Below are 20,621 nucleotides of genomic sequence, written 5' to 3'. Positions count from 1 at the left end.
GCTGCCAATGAGAGGAACCCTAATCGCCTATGCTGGTGGTCAAAATTGCAAGGCCGAGGTAAAGATTGGTGTTTTGTCTATATTTACGTTCGCTAGTTCGAGTATAGTAAAAAACATAGGTATTCTTTTTTTAAGAGTAGACGATAGAAAAGGTTGGGAAAAAATAGTTAGGTGAACTGCATTTTATAAAATCTGTTCAAAATCTAGATAAATACATCTTTGTTAAATGGAGACAATAATATCTTTGTCTAACTTTATAAAATCCGTTCAAAGTCTGGATAAATACATCTTTGTTAAATGGAGACAGCAGTATTTTTGTCAAATTTATCATATTTGGTAACAACAAAAAGAGTATGATTGAACTATATGAAATGTCAAGTATATACTCGCCAGACATAAAATCCGACTCATATAAACCTTGTCATACTTCTCACTGCTTGGAATTTCTTTAAGTGAATTGGCTAATAACTGAACACATAGTAGCGGGGACGGAGCCAGGTTTTAAAAAATGGGTGAGCAATTTGTTGATCGTCGCGTTTTCAGAGGTACAAATGGGCTAAAATGTCTATATCGTCGCGTTTTCAGGAGTGCAAATGGGCTAAAATGTCTAAAATTTGGCTCAAATAATAAAAAATGGGATCGGGAACCAATTAGGCCGGGTGGGAAATTTCACAGCCACCGTACCATGTGATTTCGCCCTTGCGTAGTAGGACTTTTCTCATGATTTTTGCTATGCACAACCGTTTTTTCTCCTTCTTCATTCTTTTATGAAACTAGAGACAGTATTATCGGATTTAACCCTCATTTATCTAGAAATTGCCAAGATCTTCATCATATCTCTTAAATAAAGATCTAAACAGAACTAAAAGTTCGTAAATATAATATTAGATGGAAGGGTATCTGTGCAAGTGGGCGAAATATTTGAGACATATTTTGGAAATTTTCACGAAGTTTCCATGGGGCGAATAATTATACAACTATAAGGAGATGAAAGAACCAGAAGAGTAACTACTTGCAAAAGACAAAATTGTCTTATTTTCAACATTACTTTCTTCCTCACGACGTACCCGTGGAATTTGAGACCATAAAGACCGGCAGTGGACAAACATAAGCAGTACCCAGCCATGGACTAAAAGCCGTTAATTTGGAATTTTATACGAAATCTCTTTTGTGGTGGAAATTGATTTGATACTCCATTTCGACTTTAGATGGAGTACCTGTATCTTTTGCCGTACATATGGCCAGTCTCTTATGAACCACTACAGCTCCAATGAATCTTGATTTTCTATCAAATAGAAAAGAAGAAATGTTTTGAGAATGATATTGCCTTTGTAGCGTGTTTGGATACCACAAGTAGAAGGCAGAAATAAAATGTTTTTGCTTCTTTCCAGAAATAAAATGTTTTTGTTTCTTTCCAGAAGTCATTCTAAAATTGAGTTCCCAACTAATTTTTGACATTTTTTCTTCCAGAAATTGCTTTTTAACTTCTGGAGTACTATTCAAGCATGTTTTTAGATAGAAAAATCTGAATATCATCTCTGAATATGTCAAAGGAAGAGAGTTTGACAATCGTGACCGGACAAAGTAAAATCCTTTTTGTTTGAAAGCATTACTGTTCTTTTCTTTTTTGTATTTACCTGCTTATCTGTTAGTGTCTAATGTTCTATACGGTAGCTTTCTCTGAATGCGCTCCCGTGGTGGCTATCTGATAACCTAGAAGAAAATAGATGTGGATTTTCTTCAAAAATATACCGAAGAATAACATAGAGTCAAGAAGAAGAAAATAAATTAATGATATTTGTCTTTTCCGAAGGTCATAGTCCTAGTAGGGGACAATATATTTCTCTTGTCCATGTCCAGGAGTTTGAAATATTCCAACGAATATAGAGATAGATAGGTAGATATAGATGTAGGTTGGACTGCATTAAAGGAATACAGCGCTCCGTCCTATATGTATGTGGTCTATTTAAAATTTACTGGAGCTACTTGCAAGAAACTTGTTTCGCGTCATTAATACCGCAAGAATAACTGCACGCATGTATATTGCGCCATACTAATTTAGGACCACATGAGGCTTCATCCTGAATCACACATTTTCACTCCTCATTTGCATCACATTCTGGCCACATGCGGCACCTCTTTAACAGCTACAGCAGTTATTGCGAGAGACAAGGACGCAAACTTCTTGCAGCTGATTCTTGCACTTTGCTGCAAAACGACCCTCTGGTGGCTTGGTCTTATGAAGTTTTACTAGCTATCAAGTTATCAATCAGCTGATTCATAACATCATTTAAGAGAAAATAGAGATAATTCATTCCATCTTTATTTTATTAAACTGGACAAGAATCAACGACATTTTATTAAACAGAGAATTTGGAGAGAGCTAGAAGCGTACGTATATATTTCATCCGTTTCAAAAAATTAGGCTTATTTTATGTGTAATTTCTAAAGAAATTATCTGGATCAACTTTGTACATGAAACAAGTCTATCGTTTTTGAAAAATTAGGCTTATTTGTATATGAAACAAGCCTATCTTTTTTGAACGGAGGTGGTAGTAATATTGGAATATTCCCTTTACAATAAAATCCTTAATATGCAATACTTGGGATACTTTGTTCATTTCTAAAGAAATTATCTGGATCAACTTTGCTCTTCACGTATACTAATTTATCAAAGTTACCCTTGAAGTATTTGCTTCCCCAAATCTTAGCTTGTGCATAACTGGCTGTGCCATTAATACTTGTTTGACCCAAATCAAGGTCTCTATAATTGACATATGCTCCTCTGGGAGACTTGGAGACATAAGGAGTCATGAATTCATACATTCTTCTGATCTGATTAGTATACTTTTCTGGAACTTGTTTTTCGTCCCAAAAAACAAAGTGAAAAATCATAAATAAAGTTCCATTTCTATGTGGGAAAGGAGTTTCAGATTCTGCAATCTCATTCATATTGCCACCGTAAGGTATAAAAACCATACCATTTTGCTCGTCTTTCAGCATTCTTTCCCATATCTTTTCTAGCTCAATTTTTGATATAACTTGTTTCACATAATCAGATTTTCCCTTACCCATTGACTTTGCTTGGGGCCGATTCACCAAGATATCAATAGAACTGTTGGTAGGAATTCCATCGAATAAGAACACGGATTGAATCCAGCTCATTTCGATATAGTCTTGACTCTCCAAACCCAACTCAGGAAATTTGTCTTGCATCACAGTTTGAAGCTTCTTGGCATCACCTAAATACATGGAGTCAAATGTTGCTAGGATTGTTTTCTCTCCTTCTGGAGTAGCATCCACCACACTTAACCCGACCTGTAAGAAGAGGTCGTGAGGAAGCTTGTGTGCAACTTGTTGCCACTTGTGAACAAGTGAAGTTGCACCCTCTGCTAAGGTTTTGCTCACGGAAAAAATAGTTACTACAGGAGGAACAGTTACTAATTTGATCTTCCATGAAACTACAATACCAAAGCTACCTCCTCCACCTCCTCGAATGGCCCAAAACAAGCCTTTTTCCATGGATTTTCTGTTGAGTATCCTACCGTGAACATCCACTATCCGCGCATCAATGATATTATCCGCTGCAAGACTATATTTCCTTAACATGAACCCATACCCACCTCCACTAAATAGCCCACCGATGCCCACAGTTGTGCAAGTCGCTGCAGGAAAGCCGAGAGTGTTGCTTTTCTCGGCAATTTTGTAATAAACTTCACCTGTGGTCGCACCAGATTGAACCCATGCTACTTTCCCATTTACATCAACGTCAATTTCCCGAAGGTTGAATAAATCAAGAATAATGAATGGAACATCTGACATATATGAAAGTCCTTCGAAGTCATGACCTCCACTTCGGACTTTAATTTGAATTCCATGCTTTCTTGAACAAACCACAATTGTTTGAACATGGGATTCTTTCAAAGGTGTTAGTATAAGAAAGGGTTTAGCAGTGGAGGATGTATTGAATCTCAAGTTTCCCATAGTGGATTCCAAGATGGATGAATAATTAGAACTTTGTGGGGTGTGGACCGGGATGGAAGCTTTAGAAGGAAGCGAAAGACACTTGAGAAAGTCTCCATGATGAGTTAAGCTTGAAGCTCCTAGGGAAATTTCCAAGGCAAACCAAGAGAGCAATACTAAAACTAGGAGCAAGGGTGATCTTGATGAAATGGTACCGATCATATTTGTTCATATGAAGGAGATCCTGTAAGCTTGTAATGTATATAGTACAAATTTCAAATATTCAAATACTAAACTACGCCAACAAACTATTGGATGCCTAACCTTTAGCAGCTCAGCCATCATAGTGACACAACAATATTTTTTATGCGTCATAGAGTATATCATTTGAAAATAATCCCAATTTTTTTTAACTTGTAGATGATTTGAATGTTGAATTTTTGATCTTTATCTCTTGAAAGTAATTATTTTATAGGGCAAGTAAGTTAACAACGACTATATATGCCTTATCGAGCAAATACGTAACAAAGAATAAAATGCATTAGGATAGGAATATAAATTATAATCTACTGTAATGTGTACGTTTGAACTTTGAAAACTTGAATGAATTAAAAGTGTTATAATCAGTGTACGTTTGCATAATAAGGGGGACTCATTGACTGAAAAAGATTGCTTAAGCTAGAAACACGTTGTGTATGTACACCTTTCATCATCCACCACGTGTATAGAAAGAGACACGTGGAAGACATGCAAAACAAGATATCAAAACATGATAGCAAGCATCTCATCAGAAGATGCCACCGGTCAGCAGATCTGACGGTCAGGGACAGAGGATCACAGAGGTACGATGACTCAGAGGAGCACCAGATAATGCCCCTTGGGTGTTAATACACCCAATCCCAAAGAAGATCCCAGATCAACGGTTGAGAGGAAGTTTGACTGACACAGATGTGACCAGACAAAGAGACACTTTCCTGACACGAGCAGACATCCATCTACCCGCATTAAATACCAAAGAGATATACACGTGTCAATCAGCTCGTGGAAGAGGCGAGGATAATCCTTCGTATTCAAGCTCAGGCCGCAGCATATGCCGAAGACCTCTGCGTGATGGGCACAAAGCACAAGAAGATAAGATTACAACGGCACCTCAGAAGTAGGACCCACGTTCCAACCCTATAAATACCCTTCTCCACTAAGAGAGAAGGGGTCGACCAATCCAGGGCAATTATAGGAGAATATAGGAGAGATAAATAGGAAGAGTAAGTAATCCCCCTACTTCCGCAGACCTATGTATACTCTAAAGTCATTCGACTATCTTTGTAATCATTCAATACATAGTGAAACACCAGCCCCGTGGATGTAGGCCTTAGTGCCGAACAACGTAAATCTTTGTCTTATTTACATTTCAGCACCTTACATTCAGCGTTGAACTACATGTGCTTTACATTTGTACTTAATTATCTGTTTATTCCTTTATACGAACATTATTTATGATAATATTCGACTAGACAAGGATAAGCTCGAAGGCTTCGAGTCGATGAATCGATATAATCATCCCCTGTACGCATACGACGTACAATTCTAGAATCAGAATGTATGCAAATATTGTTTGTGAACACGTGGATGGCTTCGTGATTTATGTGTTCACAATATGGTGCTAGAAACAGGGACTTTCTCCCGGTAAAAGATTTATCTTATCCTGTGATTTCACCTTAAACGCGCATTATGGTTGTGCCCTATTCTGGGTTCAGCGTGCTTTCAAAACCTTTTTTATTCTGGGTTCATGGTTTTCATGGTCTTCATTTTCACAAACACCATTTCAAAGCAGACAAATCCACGGCTATCTATCGCATATTTGCACGTGAGGCGTTTTTTATTTTAAAACTAAGACTTAATAATCCAGATTCCTGAGTTCTCGCGAAAACTAGTCTGAAAACAAGGTCTATGATTGTTTATTAGAGGATTTGTATTGCGAAAACTAGACCGATGGAGTCTTTACGTTTCTCTTTTATTAAGGCCCTTGGGCAGCTCATTTCCTTCTATTCCAATAATTTTGCGGATACGAATGGCACTAACCCGATCCTCGTGGATATCTTTGGTTCTCTCTATTTATTCCCCTATGCAGAAAAAAAGATTAAAAATGGAAAAGATACTAGAGGCAGGAAAAACCAAAGCCTCATCAAAGGAGACACCGAGGATTACCCCGGTCATGACCCGAAGCAAGCAGAAAGGAGACAAAGCTAAAACAGCTACTCAGAGGCAGGATGCTGCGGAAATCACCTCACCTATGAACACTAACTCCATTGCAGCCGCGGCTCTCAAAGCAGCAGCCACAAAGAACAACGCAATTGTTGCGGCCCTCCAGGCTACAGAAGCTAACAAGACTTTGGTTTCAAACCAAATCCATCAACAAAGAGAAGGGGTGGCAGAATCTATGACACACCAGCCCGCACATCCACCAGTCTTCGGAATGCCGTCAACCAACGGTCAGAATCAAACCATACCAGTGGTTTTAGTACCGCGGGTGGAAGCTCAACCGAGGGGACCAAACTTGGAGATACCAACAATTGAAGCTGATCCTCTGCCACCCTTAATACACACAATAGACGAAGGGGGAACTATGGACGTAGGGGTACAAGCCGGAACTCCCAATCAGGGATCAAACCAGTCCCACTGACTGATGGTAGAGCTCGAAGAATTGAAAAAGAGCCAACAGGTCTACGCAGATGCCGTAGCTCTTCTGGCCAGGGAGAACCAAGACTTAAAAGATAGGATTGCCCAAAGCACAAAGACTAGCCAACAACTGGACGAAGAAAACTCTAAAGCACCAGATCCTAATAGAGACCGAAGAATCATCCTAGCAAACGCCGCCAGGGGAAGCAGTGCATCCGATCCGGAATATGCCGCCGAAGACTTAGACTATTATGACAGTGAAGTTCGAAGAAAGAAACGCTCAACTGAGCATGAGAACGTGGGATATTATCGCGCAATGGAGGAGCTGCGTGATGAGATGATGGCTGAGATCAGGCAGTTAAAAGCCAGACAAGGCGGAGGAAGGCTTGAAGAGGTGACGAAAGAAGCTAACTCCACGCCCCTAACTCATCGCCTGGCAAATACCCCCATTCCGTTAAAGTGCTCTGTCCCAACTTTTGAATGCTATGACGAATCCAGTGACCCCGCGACACATATCCGGTATTATAATCGTATCTTAGCCCGATGGAGTCAAAACGACGCCGTCCTCTGTAGGTATTTCCCATCAAGTCTGAAGGGATCGGCTTTGTCTTGGTTTGACAACCTGCCACCTGATTCCATCAACTCCTACGATCAACTCGCAGAGAAATTCTTGAGAACCTACATGTACAACAAAGCTGTCAACACCGGAATGGATAAAAAATTTTCTCTGGCAATTGGTTACAAGGAGAACACGAGGGAATACACTAACAGATGGCACAAGATCTGCCAAGCCATAGGGAGTGTGGATCCCGTAGTAAGCATCAACTGCTACAAGTGGGGATTAGACCGAACGAGTCCACTATTTTTTGAGATCCACGGAAGCGTACCTAAAACAGAAGGAGATCTTCGAATAATTATTGATAAGTATGCTCGTCTTGAAGAAATCCAGCGTGAGAACCCGAGGGCACAAACGCAGAGGTCTCACCGTACCAATTCCGCAGAACAAACCAGCGGGGCCAAAAGAAATAGCTCAGTGGAACGACCTCACGAAGATAGGAAGGAACGAAGAGATGAACGACGAAAAGACGATCGAAAATTCGAAGATCAGGTTTACACGAAGCTCAATGCTATCTACGCTCGGATCTTGCGAGAGATCAAAGGAAGGGAAAATTTGGAGTGGCCGTGGTCTAAGGGAAAACATCCCCCAAGAACCGAGAAGTCTAAAGATTACTGTGAGTATCATTGCTTCAATGGACACCAGACCGAGAAATGCAAAAACCTCAAAATAATGATCCAAAAATTGATTGATGCTGGCGAACTCAAGCAATACATACGAAAGGAGGTCACCGAGGACAGATCCAAACGAACCAAGCAAGTCCAACTTCTAGAGGGAAACTGCACAATCAACACCATCTCGTGTTCCGAAGCCGCAGGGCCCTCACTTACAGCGCAGATAGGAAAGAGGCTACGAAAGCAATTCGAAGACCACTGCGAATTATATAAGATTGATGGCGTAGAGGTGGACGAGCACGAAGAGTGGATGGACGCACCTATCATCTTCGATACTGAAGATATCGAAGAAGATATGTGAGACCATAACGATCCCTTGGTCCTCACACTACCAGTGGCCGGATGTAACCTCAAAAAGATCCTCATCGACGGGGGAAGATCAGTGAGCGTTCTATTATACGACACCTTCAAACGGATGGAGATCTATGATGAACAACTGATGACCTCTTATTACACCATCTACGGGTTCAACAGAGCGCCCACAAAGCCATTGGGAGACATCGTGTTGCAGGTGAATGTCGGGCCCATGAAAGTAGAAACATGATTCAGCGTGGTAGACGCTGCATCCCCTTATAACGCCACTATTGGACGAAAGTGGGTACATAAACTCAAGGGAGTGGCAGCAACTTACTACCAATATCTAAGGTTCCCTACACCCGAGGGAGTGATGGAAATCAAGGGAGATCGGGTCTTTGCAAAAGAGTGCCAGACCACTCAGGATCGTATCAACAACAAACAGGAAGAGAAGCGAAAAACCCGAAGGATCAAAAATAAAGAAGCTCCGAAAGAAAAAACCATAGACTTGTTCCTCAAGGAAACCACAGGGAAGGGCTTGGAAAAGGATGATAATGTCCTTAACACAGAGGCAAGTACTTCATCAGCCAACGAAGGACAAGAACATACCAAATAGCAATTAAAGAACGTCTCAGTCCTTGGGGACCCGAAGCCGATGTTCACACCAGTGGAGCCCGTAAAAGAAATCAACATAGGAACGGAAGAAAACCCGAAGATGATCAAAGTAGGGACCATAATGGACGAAGAAAGAGAAGATTCCTTAACCAAATTACTTAAAGAATACGCGGATGTATTCGCCTGGAAGTTAGGAGACATGCCGGGGATTGATCCAAAAATAATCCAACACGAGCTGCGCATCAAACCAGGCACGCCACCTTTCAGGCAGAAAATAAGAAAAGTTGCACCAGAGTATCATAAGGCAGTAGAAAAAAAACTTCGGAAACTACTAGAAGCAGGCTTCATCAAGGAAGTCAAATACCCTACATGGATCTCCAACATGGTCGTCGTTCCTAAGAATAATGGAGGGGTTAGGATATGTATCGACTTTACTAACCTCAACAAGGCATGTCCAAAAGACAGCTATCCCCTACCGAGCATAGATCAACTGGTTGAAGCAGTGGAAGGGTACGAAGAGTTGTCATTCATGGACGGATATTCTGGTTACAACCAAGTAGCCCTGGCAGAAGAAGATCAACTACACACAGCATTCTACACCCTGCATGGCCTTTATTGCTACACTAGAATGCCATTTGGACTTCGAAACACAAAGGCAACTTACCAGAGAATGGTCGATGCTAACTTCAGGCCATGGATTGGTAGTACCCTAGAAGTCTACGTAGATGACATGCTCGTCAAAAGTAGGTTGCGCAAAGATCACCACCAGGACCTGAGAGATATTTTCGAAGCAATGAGGAAACATCACATGAAAGTAAATCCAGAAAAATGCACCTTCGGTGTCACCTCAGGGAAATTCCTCGGATATCTAGTAACAAAAAGGGGTATTGAGGTATACCCCGCGAAGATTCAGGCCATAGTGGAAATGCCATCTCCGAAGAATTTAAAAGAAGTGCAAAAGCTCAATGGGTCCTTAGCATCCTTGGGCAGATTTATTGCCCGATCCTCGGACAAATGCAAACATTTTTTCAATATTCTCAAAAAAGGGAGTAAGTTTGAATGGACCGCAGAATGCGAAGAAGCCTTCCAAAGAATCAAGGAACACCTGGCTTCAATTCCAATCCTGCAGAAGCCTGATCCCGATGAGGTTTTGGCATTGTACATAGCAGCGACAGAAGACGCAGTTAGCGCAGTGTTGGTCAAAACCAATACGAAGATAGAACAACTTATTTATTATGTCAGCAAGACCCTCAATTCTGCGGAAAAGAATTACACGAAGATCGAACAACTCATCCTGGCATTAATATGGGCTACTCAAAATCTGAGAACCTATTTCCTAACTCAATTCATCCGCGTCCCATGCAAAGCACCACTGGAAGCAGTCCTCAAAAGCGCGGGAAAAGTAAGTAGAATAGCCAAGTGGAACACCCACCTGGACCAGTTCAACATCATTCATGAAATTCAACATTCCCAAAAATCCCAAGTTTTGGCGGATTTCTTAGCAGATCTCCCCCTGGACAACGATGAAGAGATTAGGGGAATACCAGAAGCCGACGAGGAAAGCAAGGATCCAGTTGATGTCCTCGAACCCGCGAGTCAAAGACAATGGGAAGTCTTCGTTGATGGTTCCAAAAATAAGGAAGGGGCAGGAATAGGCATTGTCATCACCACCCCAACCGGAGAAAGGATCGTACAGGCAGTCAGGTTAGAATTCAAAGAGCATACTAACAACATCTTCGAATACGAGGCAGTCGTACATGCCCTATGCTTAATAATAGAGATGGGGGTAACTGATGTAAGACTGACAAGTGATTCGCAGCTTTTCATACGACAAATAGGGCTCGAATACAATGTGTACGACGACACCCTCTCAGCGTACATGGCCTTGGTCCAAACATTGGCATCACAAATTCCGAACATCAAGTTCCGACACTTATGCAGAAGGGATCTCAGGCACGCGGATGCCCTAGCATATATATCATCCATGCTGAAGGAAAAGAGTATCGAAGCTATCAAAATAACAAGGGTATACGAGCCTTCGATTGCATCACAATTTTCCCTTGCTACAAATCAAGATACAGTGGAAGAAAATATCGAAGATCAGGTGGGAGAAGACATCCGTGACGATTTTGATGAAGAAGATATCCTGTTAAGAGCAAATCAAGACGAAGATTTCAACAACGAAGATGATTGGAGAATGATGATCCATGCGTTTCTCAAAGATGGAACCTTGCCCGCGGATCACAAACAATCCAGGAAAATACTCTCCAAAGTAGGAAGATATGATCTTCGGGATGGGATCGTGTACAAGAAATCTTTCCTCGGACGGTTACTACGTTGCTTATCCAGGAAAGAGAGGCATCGAATTCTAAATGACATCCATTATGGTGACGCAGGGAATCATAGCGGCATGAGATCACTAGCCGACAAAGCAAAAACGCAAGGATATTACTAGCCCACAATGATACAAGATGCTGCAAGAATGTCCCGACGATGCGAAGAATTTCAGCATTTCGCCAAAAAGATACACGCACCAGCAACAACGTTGAATTCTGTGGATAGCCCGTGTTCATTTGCAAAATGGGGCATAGATATCGTTGGGCCTTTCATCGAAGGATCGGGGAAAAGACGATTTTTGATAGTATCCACGGACTACTTCAGTAAATGGGTGGAAGCCAAAGCCTTAGCCAGGATCAGAGACGTGGACGTGTTTACTTTCATATTCCAAAACATTATTTGCAGGTTTGGCATACCAGCGGAAATCGTGTCTGATAATGGTAAACAATTACAGGGGAAAAACATAGACATGCTCTTCGACACTTTCAAAATAAGGAAAAACAAGTCCACCCCCATATACCATCAAAGCAACGGACAAGCGGAAGCTACTAACAAGACCCTCGCCCTTATCCTCAAAAAGCAATTAGACGAACACAAGGGGTGATGGTGTGAACAGCTACACAATGTATTATGGGCATACAGAACAACACGAAGATCTGCCACTGGGGAGTCCCCATTTCTCCTCACTTATGGAGCTGAAGCAGTCATCCCAACAGAGATCCTCATGCTAACCACAAAGACCGGAGCATGGGAGAAAAATCTCACAACAGACATGATGTTATAGATACTGGACGACCTGGAAGAAAGGAGGGAAGCAGCATTGCAAAAGATGGAAAATTATCAACGGAGACTAGCGAGAGAGTACAACAAAAAGGTTAAGCTTCGAAATTTTGTAGAAGGGCAGTATGTGCTAAGAACAATCCCGCAGTATCAACGAGAGAAGAAATGGGGAAAGTTAGCACCTACACGGGGAGGACCTTTTATAATACACGACATTGCGGGAAACGGTTCCTACTATCTTCGCAATCTGAAAGGAGAGGTCCTCCGGCACCCTTGGAATGTTAAATGGCTCAAACTGTACTACCCATAGGAACAGCGCAGCTTTGCATCTGCGTGAAGAATACCAGAAGAAGAAGGCAGCGTAACCGCTTTACATGTTTCTATCTCTGGACGAGGAGTAGCAAGCCTCAACCTATCCATCAAATAAACTTTTTGGGAAATCTTCAAGCAAACGAAATGGTCAAAAGTCCCGCTGGGTAAACGCATGTACATTACATAATAAATTAATAATATTGGTGAAAGTAGTTAATCTACAATCTCTCAGGGCTCCCCTATCAGTGTCTATGAGTGTAAGACCAGGGGAAGGCACCCAGCAGAAAGAGATACCCAATCAATTTTAAGGCAGCGGGTCGACGGAATGGGTGCATGTAAATATTTCAAATAAGCATTCCATATCCTAGAACGCTGCCTCAGCCCCCACCGTTTGGGAATCCTCTGGCCCAGGATTCACCAGCTCGGTGTCTCACCCAAACACTCTCAACTTTTTACAAAGCAAGTTATTTCTAGTTTAACACTTCACAATACTTAAAATAAAGATGAATTGATAATGCAGGTATACCAAAAGGATGATCCATTTCATAAAGAGTTGATTACAAGATTCAGCAAATTAGATAAAGCAGGAAACACATCAAAAAATGATCTGAAATTATATAATCAACAAGGATCAACTTTCTATGACTAATAAAAGAAATCTACTTGGACGATACAACTCCGTCAACAGGGTTGTCTCTGCGAGATGAGGGTACGCTACCACCTGAAGAAGGCCCAGAAGAACCAGGCAAGGGCGCGGGAAGGGGACGACGCGGATAATTCTTGACTAGACCATGTTCGACTTTAAGATCAAGTTAGATATTATCTAGGACTTTGTTGGTCTCTTCAGCCAACTGACATCGAGATTTATAAGTGATAACAGCGGTCCGCTGGTTGGCCCGAGACAGTAATGCAGATAAGCGTTCCGTCTCTTTGGAGGCAATCTCCGCTGCTTCCTCACAAGACGCGGCCAACCCTTTGAAATAGTTGGCTTGTCCTTACTGCTGCACTAAGGCAGATTGAGTTTTTTTAAGCTCATCATTTGCTGCGTGAAGCTGTCCCTCGAGTGCTGAAAACAAGATATACCAAGGGGTTAAAACGAAGAAATAACAAAATCACACTCGATAAAACGAGGTTATACCTTCGACATTAACGGAAGCCTCTTCATACTCATTAACAACTGCGTCCCGAGCCTCATCAAGAAAGTCATATTCGTCGGATAGTTTCTTATAATCCGTTTGAAGGTTCGTAAAAGCAAATTGACTCGCGTCTAAGTCTACCTGCTTCATTGAATCCAAGTAACGAAGATGGTTGACTTCGTCATTCATCTCCCCCATCCTTTTATGGAGTCGATACACATTCACTTCAAGATCTCTTTCAGATTCCACTTGGTGAGCAACATCAGCTCGAGACGCTGCTAGGGCTTTACTTAGAGCACCAACCTCAGCCCTAGCATTATTTCTTTCCTCGGAAAGACGCAGCATACTATCCCTAACCCCGGGGCCTAAGAAAGAACGAGCCTGTTGTAACTCTCCTTCCAAAAAGTGCACTCTAGCCTCTAGGTCCGAAGCATGTCCTCGAGCATCACGCAGGTTGTCACGCGTCCATAGCAGCGTACCATTAAACAGACAACGGTCATGATTGTACTTATTTTGCATATCAACCATCAGTGTTCTCTTTTCACGCCACTCAGTTGTTAAGGCGTTGTGCTCATCAGCACGAGCATTCCAATTTACGGCTTCGCTTTTCAACTTACCCACCAACTCTGCAATGCGGGATTTCTATCGTTCCCTTTCTTTCCGAAGCCATATGAGCTCGGGGACTCCACCCACTGAAGATAGGGTGGGGAGACTGAGATAGAACACCAAAGTACAAATAGGGAATCACGAGGAGTAAAAGACCAATAAAAAATACGAACCTGTGAGGGACGATACATTTCTGCGAGCTTGCTCCAATTCGTTGCGTACTATAGCAAGTTCCGAACGGAGACTCTCCTCGGCATTACCCAGCCGCTCCTTTTCCTTCAGGCGATCCTTCAGTTCACTTATTTCCATCTCAGCCGCAGATAGTCCTTCTTCTCTATGACGAAGCTTAGCCTTCAATTTTAAAGACTTTGTTTTAAAGAACTGGTATAGAACATGGTTACAATGTTCGCTCTTCATTATCTATGTCACAAACGACAAACATTATTATACCCAAGGGATCGGATATCGCGAAGAATACAATGTTCGTACATCATGAGGGAATCAGTACAAGGATTTACCTCTAAGACACGCTGCTGGGGAAACCCGTATTGATACCCATCAGCTATGGCCATCATATCAGCAACGGAGGAGGGAGGGTCAACCACTAGGTCAGCTTCTGAAGCTCTCAGATTCTTCTCCCACATCTCAGCAACGCGTACTTCAGAAGACACTTGCATCATCTGACGAGTATAAGCGTCAGAATTCTTCTCACCGGGGACCACTGGGGCAGGGTTGGGGACGAACATCAGATTTTTCTTCTTAAGCCAAGCCAAAATGGCATCTTCGCCTTCAGGCATTAGCGAGTAAGGGAAATCTTCTGAGGGAGATTCAACCGCAGACTTCCCTTTGGCTGTTCTCCCCTCACTCACGCAAGTCTCGACATCATCAGCCTCAGTATGACCACCAGCGTTTTCAGCCTACTGACCGGTGGCATCTTCTTTACCAATATCCCCAAGCACATCCCAATCATCATTTGGGGAAAGCAATGAGAAGTCTTCGGCAAGACCCATGGCAGCATTCACATCAAAGGATTCCCCCGCGGAATATATCTTACCGAAAGAAAATTCATGGGAAATAACGGGCAGAGTACCCACGGTATTATCGCCAACAGGGGCAGATCCACCCCCGCCAGTACCACCAACGGTAATATTGCTCTCAGACTCACCATCACCACCCGCGGCAATTCCTTCTTCACCATCACCACCCACGGCAACTTCTTCTTCACTATTACCACCTTCGTCATCAGGGTGAGAAGTGTCGGTACGCTCCTCCCCATCGGACATTTCTTCATCCTCAGCATACCCTTCATTTACAGGACTCGTAACCTCCTCATAAACCTCAGCCTCACCGGTAACCACGGTAGAAGATTGTTTGGGTCCAAGTTTCTTCTTCTTCGACACCTACAAACCAGTACACATACCCACAAAGGCTCATTTTTTCCCTCACTTCAAAAATGAAAATTATTTCAAGCAAGGAAAAAGGGGCAAATAGAATATAGAATATAAGAAGAAACTATACCTTGGCAGCAGCAGCACTCTTCGGTGGATGGGTAGAACCAGAACCCTCCTCCTAATCTCCATCAACAACATCAAGAGCGTAAGAAAAATTCATGCCCGCGAAATTCGGACGCCAAGGACAGAAATCTCCATAACGAGCAGGAGGAGTTTCACGAGGCTTGCTGTTTTCATAAGGACGCCAGCCGCGCGGACCAGGAATCCAACCATAAGCCCAAGGACCAACTACCTCAATAACAGTAGCATGCCATTCATAATCATGGTCACGCTTAATCCTTTCACGAGCAGGAAAGAGTTTCCGTTTAGCAGATCCCTCAGTACCAGCAACATACTTCAGCTTGACATCACTCACCTCACTCAAAAGACGAATTTCACCACGAGGAGCAGCGATATTACGAAGACTAACACTTCACGGCTTACGGTTTCTACTGTTGACATAATCCCCAAAGGAACTGTTAAAATTCTGAGGAGTGTACCACTCTCTCTCATCAGGATTTGGAACATAGCAGGTCATCATAGTCTCCCCCTTGCTTCGCAGGTAACATTCCTTCAGTGAACGAAGATAATTCCCAGATAGTTGTGACACGGAACGATTATGAGTGTTCGTAGAAGAGCCTTCGCGACTAGCCAACACGTCATAATAAAAGGAGTCACCCGAATTATATAGGGGCAACATGAGGCCCTCCTCGAAGGCTCCAGCCGTAGTCAACAGATGAAACTCGTCAAACTGATACTTAGCAAGGAGCTCGTAAGTGATATCATCGCCAGGGGCATAGAAGTGAACCTCAAAAGCTTGAAGCTCATGTTTTTCCTTGAACATATCAAGATCAATATGCTTGAAAGTGACCTTCTTCTTACCAACGGAAATGTTGCGTATCACGGGGACAGTTTCTTCTTCGTCTGCGGAATCAGAAGTAGGACTCAATTCCGAAGCTTTCCTTTTAGAAAGAAGATTTTTAGACGGATCACCTCTCGACATAGTACCCTTGGATTACTTCCCTTTGAAAGAAACCGCGGGAGGAGGCGGCAAAGATTTCTGCGGAGGCACTAAAGGAGGAGCCATTGAACGAAGGGGCGGAACATCCAGTGTTTCGGTACTAGAAGGAGGAGCCCGCGCACTCCTAGAGTCATCACGAGGAGGAGCCTGCGTACTCTTAGAATCTTCACGAGGACGAGAAGGGGCCCGGTTAACAGCATACCTAGATCCAGAAGGACCCTTCGGCACATCCCCTTTCTTAGTAGGCACAACCTTCGCACCAGAGGAAGACGAAACCCTATGACCCCGAGGATCCGATTGCGAAAACTTGTAAGGACCTTCCTCAAGTGGAGATATGTCAGAATCTCGACGCGGGGGGGATCTTGGCGGACTAGACGGCGGGGTTTGGTAAGGAGCCCGCGGACGATCAGACATATCTACAAGGAAACACAAAAACAGTTTAGAGAATAATACGAGGAGATCACTAAAGATCAAAAAACCCATAATTGATGGTTCATCCTGATAAACGTTGAAAACCCTAACAACCAAAAATAACCAGAAATACTCCATACAACTCCAGGGATAATACTTAGATACAGACTCACAGACTTTGTAACAAAGAAAAGGGGCAAGCATATATGCTTCGACATGTGTGTTCTTCATCACAAAGACAAGAATACAGCAGCAGGAAACAAACGGGTAGATACATAGATAAATCAATGATGAGCAGTTAATGAAAAACCCCATACCTGTATAGAAGAGGACGACAAGCAGCAACCACAGTTGAAGAAAGGAGGATCGGAGATATCAAAATTGAATGCTGATACAGGGGCAACAACAATCGAGAGCGAAAGAGACAGAAAATTGAATGTTGTTATCTTCCTCACAAGAATGACGATAATAAATGACTAAAGAACAAGAATAGAAAACAAGAAGAGGATAAAAGTTTTTTTTTCACATTCTCTTTCCTATTTATGAAGCTATAGAATACAATAACCGTTCCTCGTACCAAGGAGCAGTTATGGGGAAAGTTAATGCAAAGTGGGAAACGTGTAGGACGACCTTTCTTCTTCTAAATTGCAAAATACGCCCAAGTCAGAAGAAGAGGGGAAAATTGTATGTACACCTTTCATCATCCATCACGTGTACAAAAAGAGACACGTGGAAGGCATGCAAAACAAGATATCAAAACACGATAGCAAGCATCTCATCAGAAGATGCCACCGGTCAGCAGATCTGACGGTCAGGGAAAGAGGATCACAGAGGTACGATGACTCAGAGGAGCACCAGATAATGCCCCTTGGGTGTTAATACACCCAATCCCAAAGAAGATCCCAGATCAACGGCTGAGAGGAAGTTTGACTGACACAGATGTGACCAGACAAAGAGACACTTTCCTGACACGAGCAGACATCCATCTACCCGCATTAAATACCAAAGAGATATACACGTGTCAATAAGCTCGTGGAAGAGGCGAGGATAATCCTTCGTATTCAAGCTCAGGCCGCAGCATATGCCGAAGACCTCTGCGTGATGGGCACAAAGCACAAGAAGATAAGATTACAACGGCACCTCAAAAGTAGGACCCACGTTCCAACCCTATAAATACCCTTCTCCACTAAGAGAGAAGGGGTCGACCAATCCAGGGCAATTATAGGAGAATATAGGAGAGATAAATAGGAAGAGTAAGTAATCCCCCTACTTCCGCAGACCTATGTATACTCTAAAGTCATTCGACTATCTTTGTAATCATTCAATACATAGTGAAACACCAGCCCCGTGGATGTAGGCCTTAGTGCCGAACCACGTAAATCTTTGTCTTATTTACATTTCAGCACCTTACATTCAGCGTTGAATTACATGTGCTTTACATTTGTACTTAATTCTCTGTTTATTCCTTTATACGAACATTATTTATGATAATATTCGACTAGACAAGGACAAGCTCGAAGGCTTTGAGTCGATGAATCGATATAATCATCCCCTTTACGCATACGACGTACAATTTTAGAATCAGAATGTATGTGAATATTGTTTCTGAACACGTGGATGGCTTCGTGATTTATGTGTTCACACGTTGTTTTGCATTGACTAAAATTAGCAGTAAACCTTTCATGGCCGTAAACTGCTAAGAAGCCAAAGTTACAGGGTATATGGCCTTGGCTTTAACATTTTAGCATCAATCTTTTTTTTTAAGCATGAGCATCGAGTTACTCGTAGTGCCATGCGTAGTTGTCTTTTTTAGACAAACAGAGTTTCATTAAACCAGCTCGCACTTAAGGTTGGATAGAAGGACAGGCATACAGGAGGGAAGTCCAAAACATTTACTATCACATTTATTTCTCCAAGTCATGCGGCTAAGTGATATGCAGCATGTTACAATCTCTTGGAAGAAAATTACATTTTAAGTACCTATAATACTTGAACATAAATTACACGTATTTTCACAAGGTATCAATAGTCATCAAAATCTTAGCCAGTAGTGTTGAAATATTCTCTGAATATAGGAATACTTGGGATGCTTTGTTCATTTCTAAAGAAATTGTCTGGATCAACTTTACTCTTCACGTATACTAATTTGTCGAAGTTACCCTTGAAGTATTTGCTACCCCAAACCTTAGCTTGTGCATAACTGGCTGTGCCATTTTTACTTGTTTGACCCAAATCAAGATCTCTATAATTGGCATATGCTTCTCTTGGAGACTTAGAAACATAAGGAGTCATGAACTCATACATTCTTCTGATCTGATTCAAATACTTCTTAGATATCCCAACTTGTTCTTCTGTCCAGTAAACTAAGTATATAATCTTAAATAAGGTTCCATTTCTATGTGGGATAGGAGTTTCAGTTTCTGCAATCTCACTCATCTTGCCACCATAAGGCATAAACAGCATTCCAGTTTGCTCATCTTTTAGTATTCTTTTCCATATATTTTCTAGCTCAATTAATGGAATGACTTGTTTCACATAATCAGATTTTACCTTGGCCAGTGACTTTGGTTGAGGCCTATTCACTAAGACATCTATAGAACTGTTTGTAGGAAATCCATCGAATAAGAGTACATACAGATTGAATCCAGCTCATTTCAGTATAGTCTTTACTCTCCAAACCCAACTCAGGGAATCTTTCTTGCATTATAGTTTGAAGCTTCTTGGCATCACCTAAATACATGGAGTCGAATGTTGCGATGATTGTTTTTTCTCCTTTTGGAGTAGCATCCACTATACCTAACCCGAGCATTATGAAGAGTTCGTGAGGAAGTTTGTGTGCAACTTGTTGCCACTTGTGAACAAGTGAAGTTGCACCCTCTGCCAAGGTTTTGCTCACGGAAAAAACAGTTACTACAGGAGGAACCGGTACTAATTTGATCTTCCACGAAATGACGATACCAAAACTACCTCCACCACCTCCTCTAATGGCCCAAAACAATCCTTTCCCCATGGATTTTCTGTTGAGTATTGTACCGTGAGAATCCACTATCCGTGCATCAATGACATTATCCGCTGCAGTGCCATATTTTCTTAACATGAACCCATACCCCCCTCCACTGAAGTGCCCACCGACACCAACAGTAGTGCATATTGCTGCAGGAAAACCGAGAGTCTTGCTTTTCTTGGCGATTTTGTAATAGATTTCACCCGTTGTTGCTCCAGACTGAACCCATGCTACTTTATTGTTTACGTCAACGTCGATCTTTTTGAGGTTGAACAAATCAACAATAATAAATGGAACATCTGATATATACGAAAGTCCTTCAAAGTCATGACCTCCACTGCGAACTTTGATTTGAATTCCATGTTTTCTCGAACAAACCACAGCTGTTTGAACATGAGATTCTTTTAAAGGTGTTAGTATAAGAAATGGTTTAGGAGTCGTGGATGTATTGTATTTCAGGCTTGCCATAGTGGATTGCAAGATGAATGAGTAATTAGAATTTTCCGGGGTGTAGACTGGGATGGAAGTATTAGAGTGATCCGAAAGACACTTGATGAAATCTCCATATTAGTTAAGCTTGAAGCTCCCATGGAAATTGCCAAGTTAAAGAAAGATAGCAATATTAAGAGAACGGATGATCTTACTGAAGTGGTACTCATATTTGCTCTTTGTTGTTCGTATGAAAG

General features: G+C 42.1%; 1 protein-coding gene and 1 pseudogene across 1 annotated transcript; both read right to left on the bottom strand.

Moving 5' to 3' along the window:
- Nucleotides 1–2,430: 2,430 nt before the first annotated feature.
- Nucleotides 2,431–4,250, bottom strand: LOC113282805 (berberine bridge enzyme-like 8). The gene has a single exon (XM_026531902.1). It carries the CDS (start codon nt 4,183–4,185, stop codon nt 2,590–2,592), a length of 1,596 nt encoding a protein of 531 aa, XP_026387687.1. The 5' UTR covers nt 4,186–4,250; the 3' UTR covers nt 2,431–2,589.
- Nucleotides 4,251–18,895: 14,645 nt separating this feature from the next.
- LOC113277839 lies at nt 18,896–20,599 on the bottom strand (annotated as a pseudogene).
- Between the last annotated feature and the right edge of the window lie 22 nt (nt 20,600–20,621).

The sequence above is a fragment of the Papaver somniferum genome, chromosome 5, assembly GCF_003573695.1.
Source record: "Papaver somniferum cultivar HN1 chromosome 5, ASM357369v1, whole genome shotgun sequence".
Lineage (NCBI taxonomy): Eukaryota > Viridiplantae > Streptophyta > Magnoliopsida > Ranunculales > Papaveraceae > Papaver > Papaver somniferum.
This window is presented reverse-complemented; position numbering and strand designations above follow the sequence as displayed.

Bases quoted from the DNA above. Each gene is read 5' to 3' on its own strand.
- LOC113282805 (XM_026531902.1), bottom strand. From the start codon at position 4,185: ATGATCGGTACCATTTCATCAAGATCACCCTTGCTCCTAGTTTTAGTA.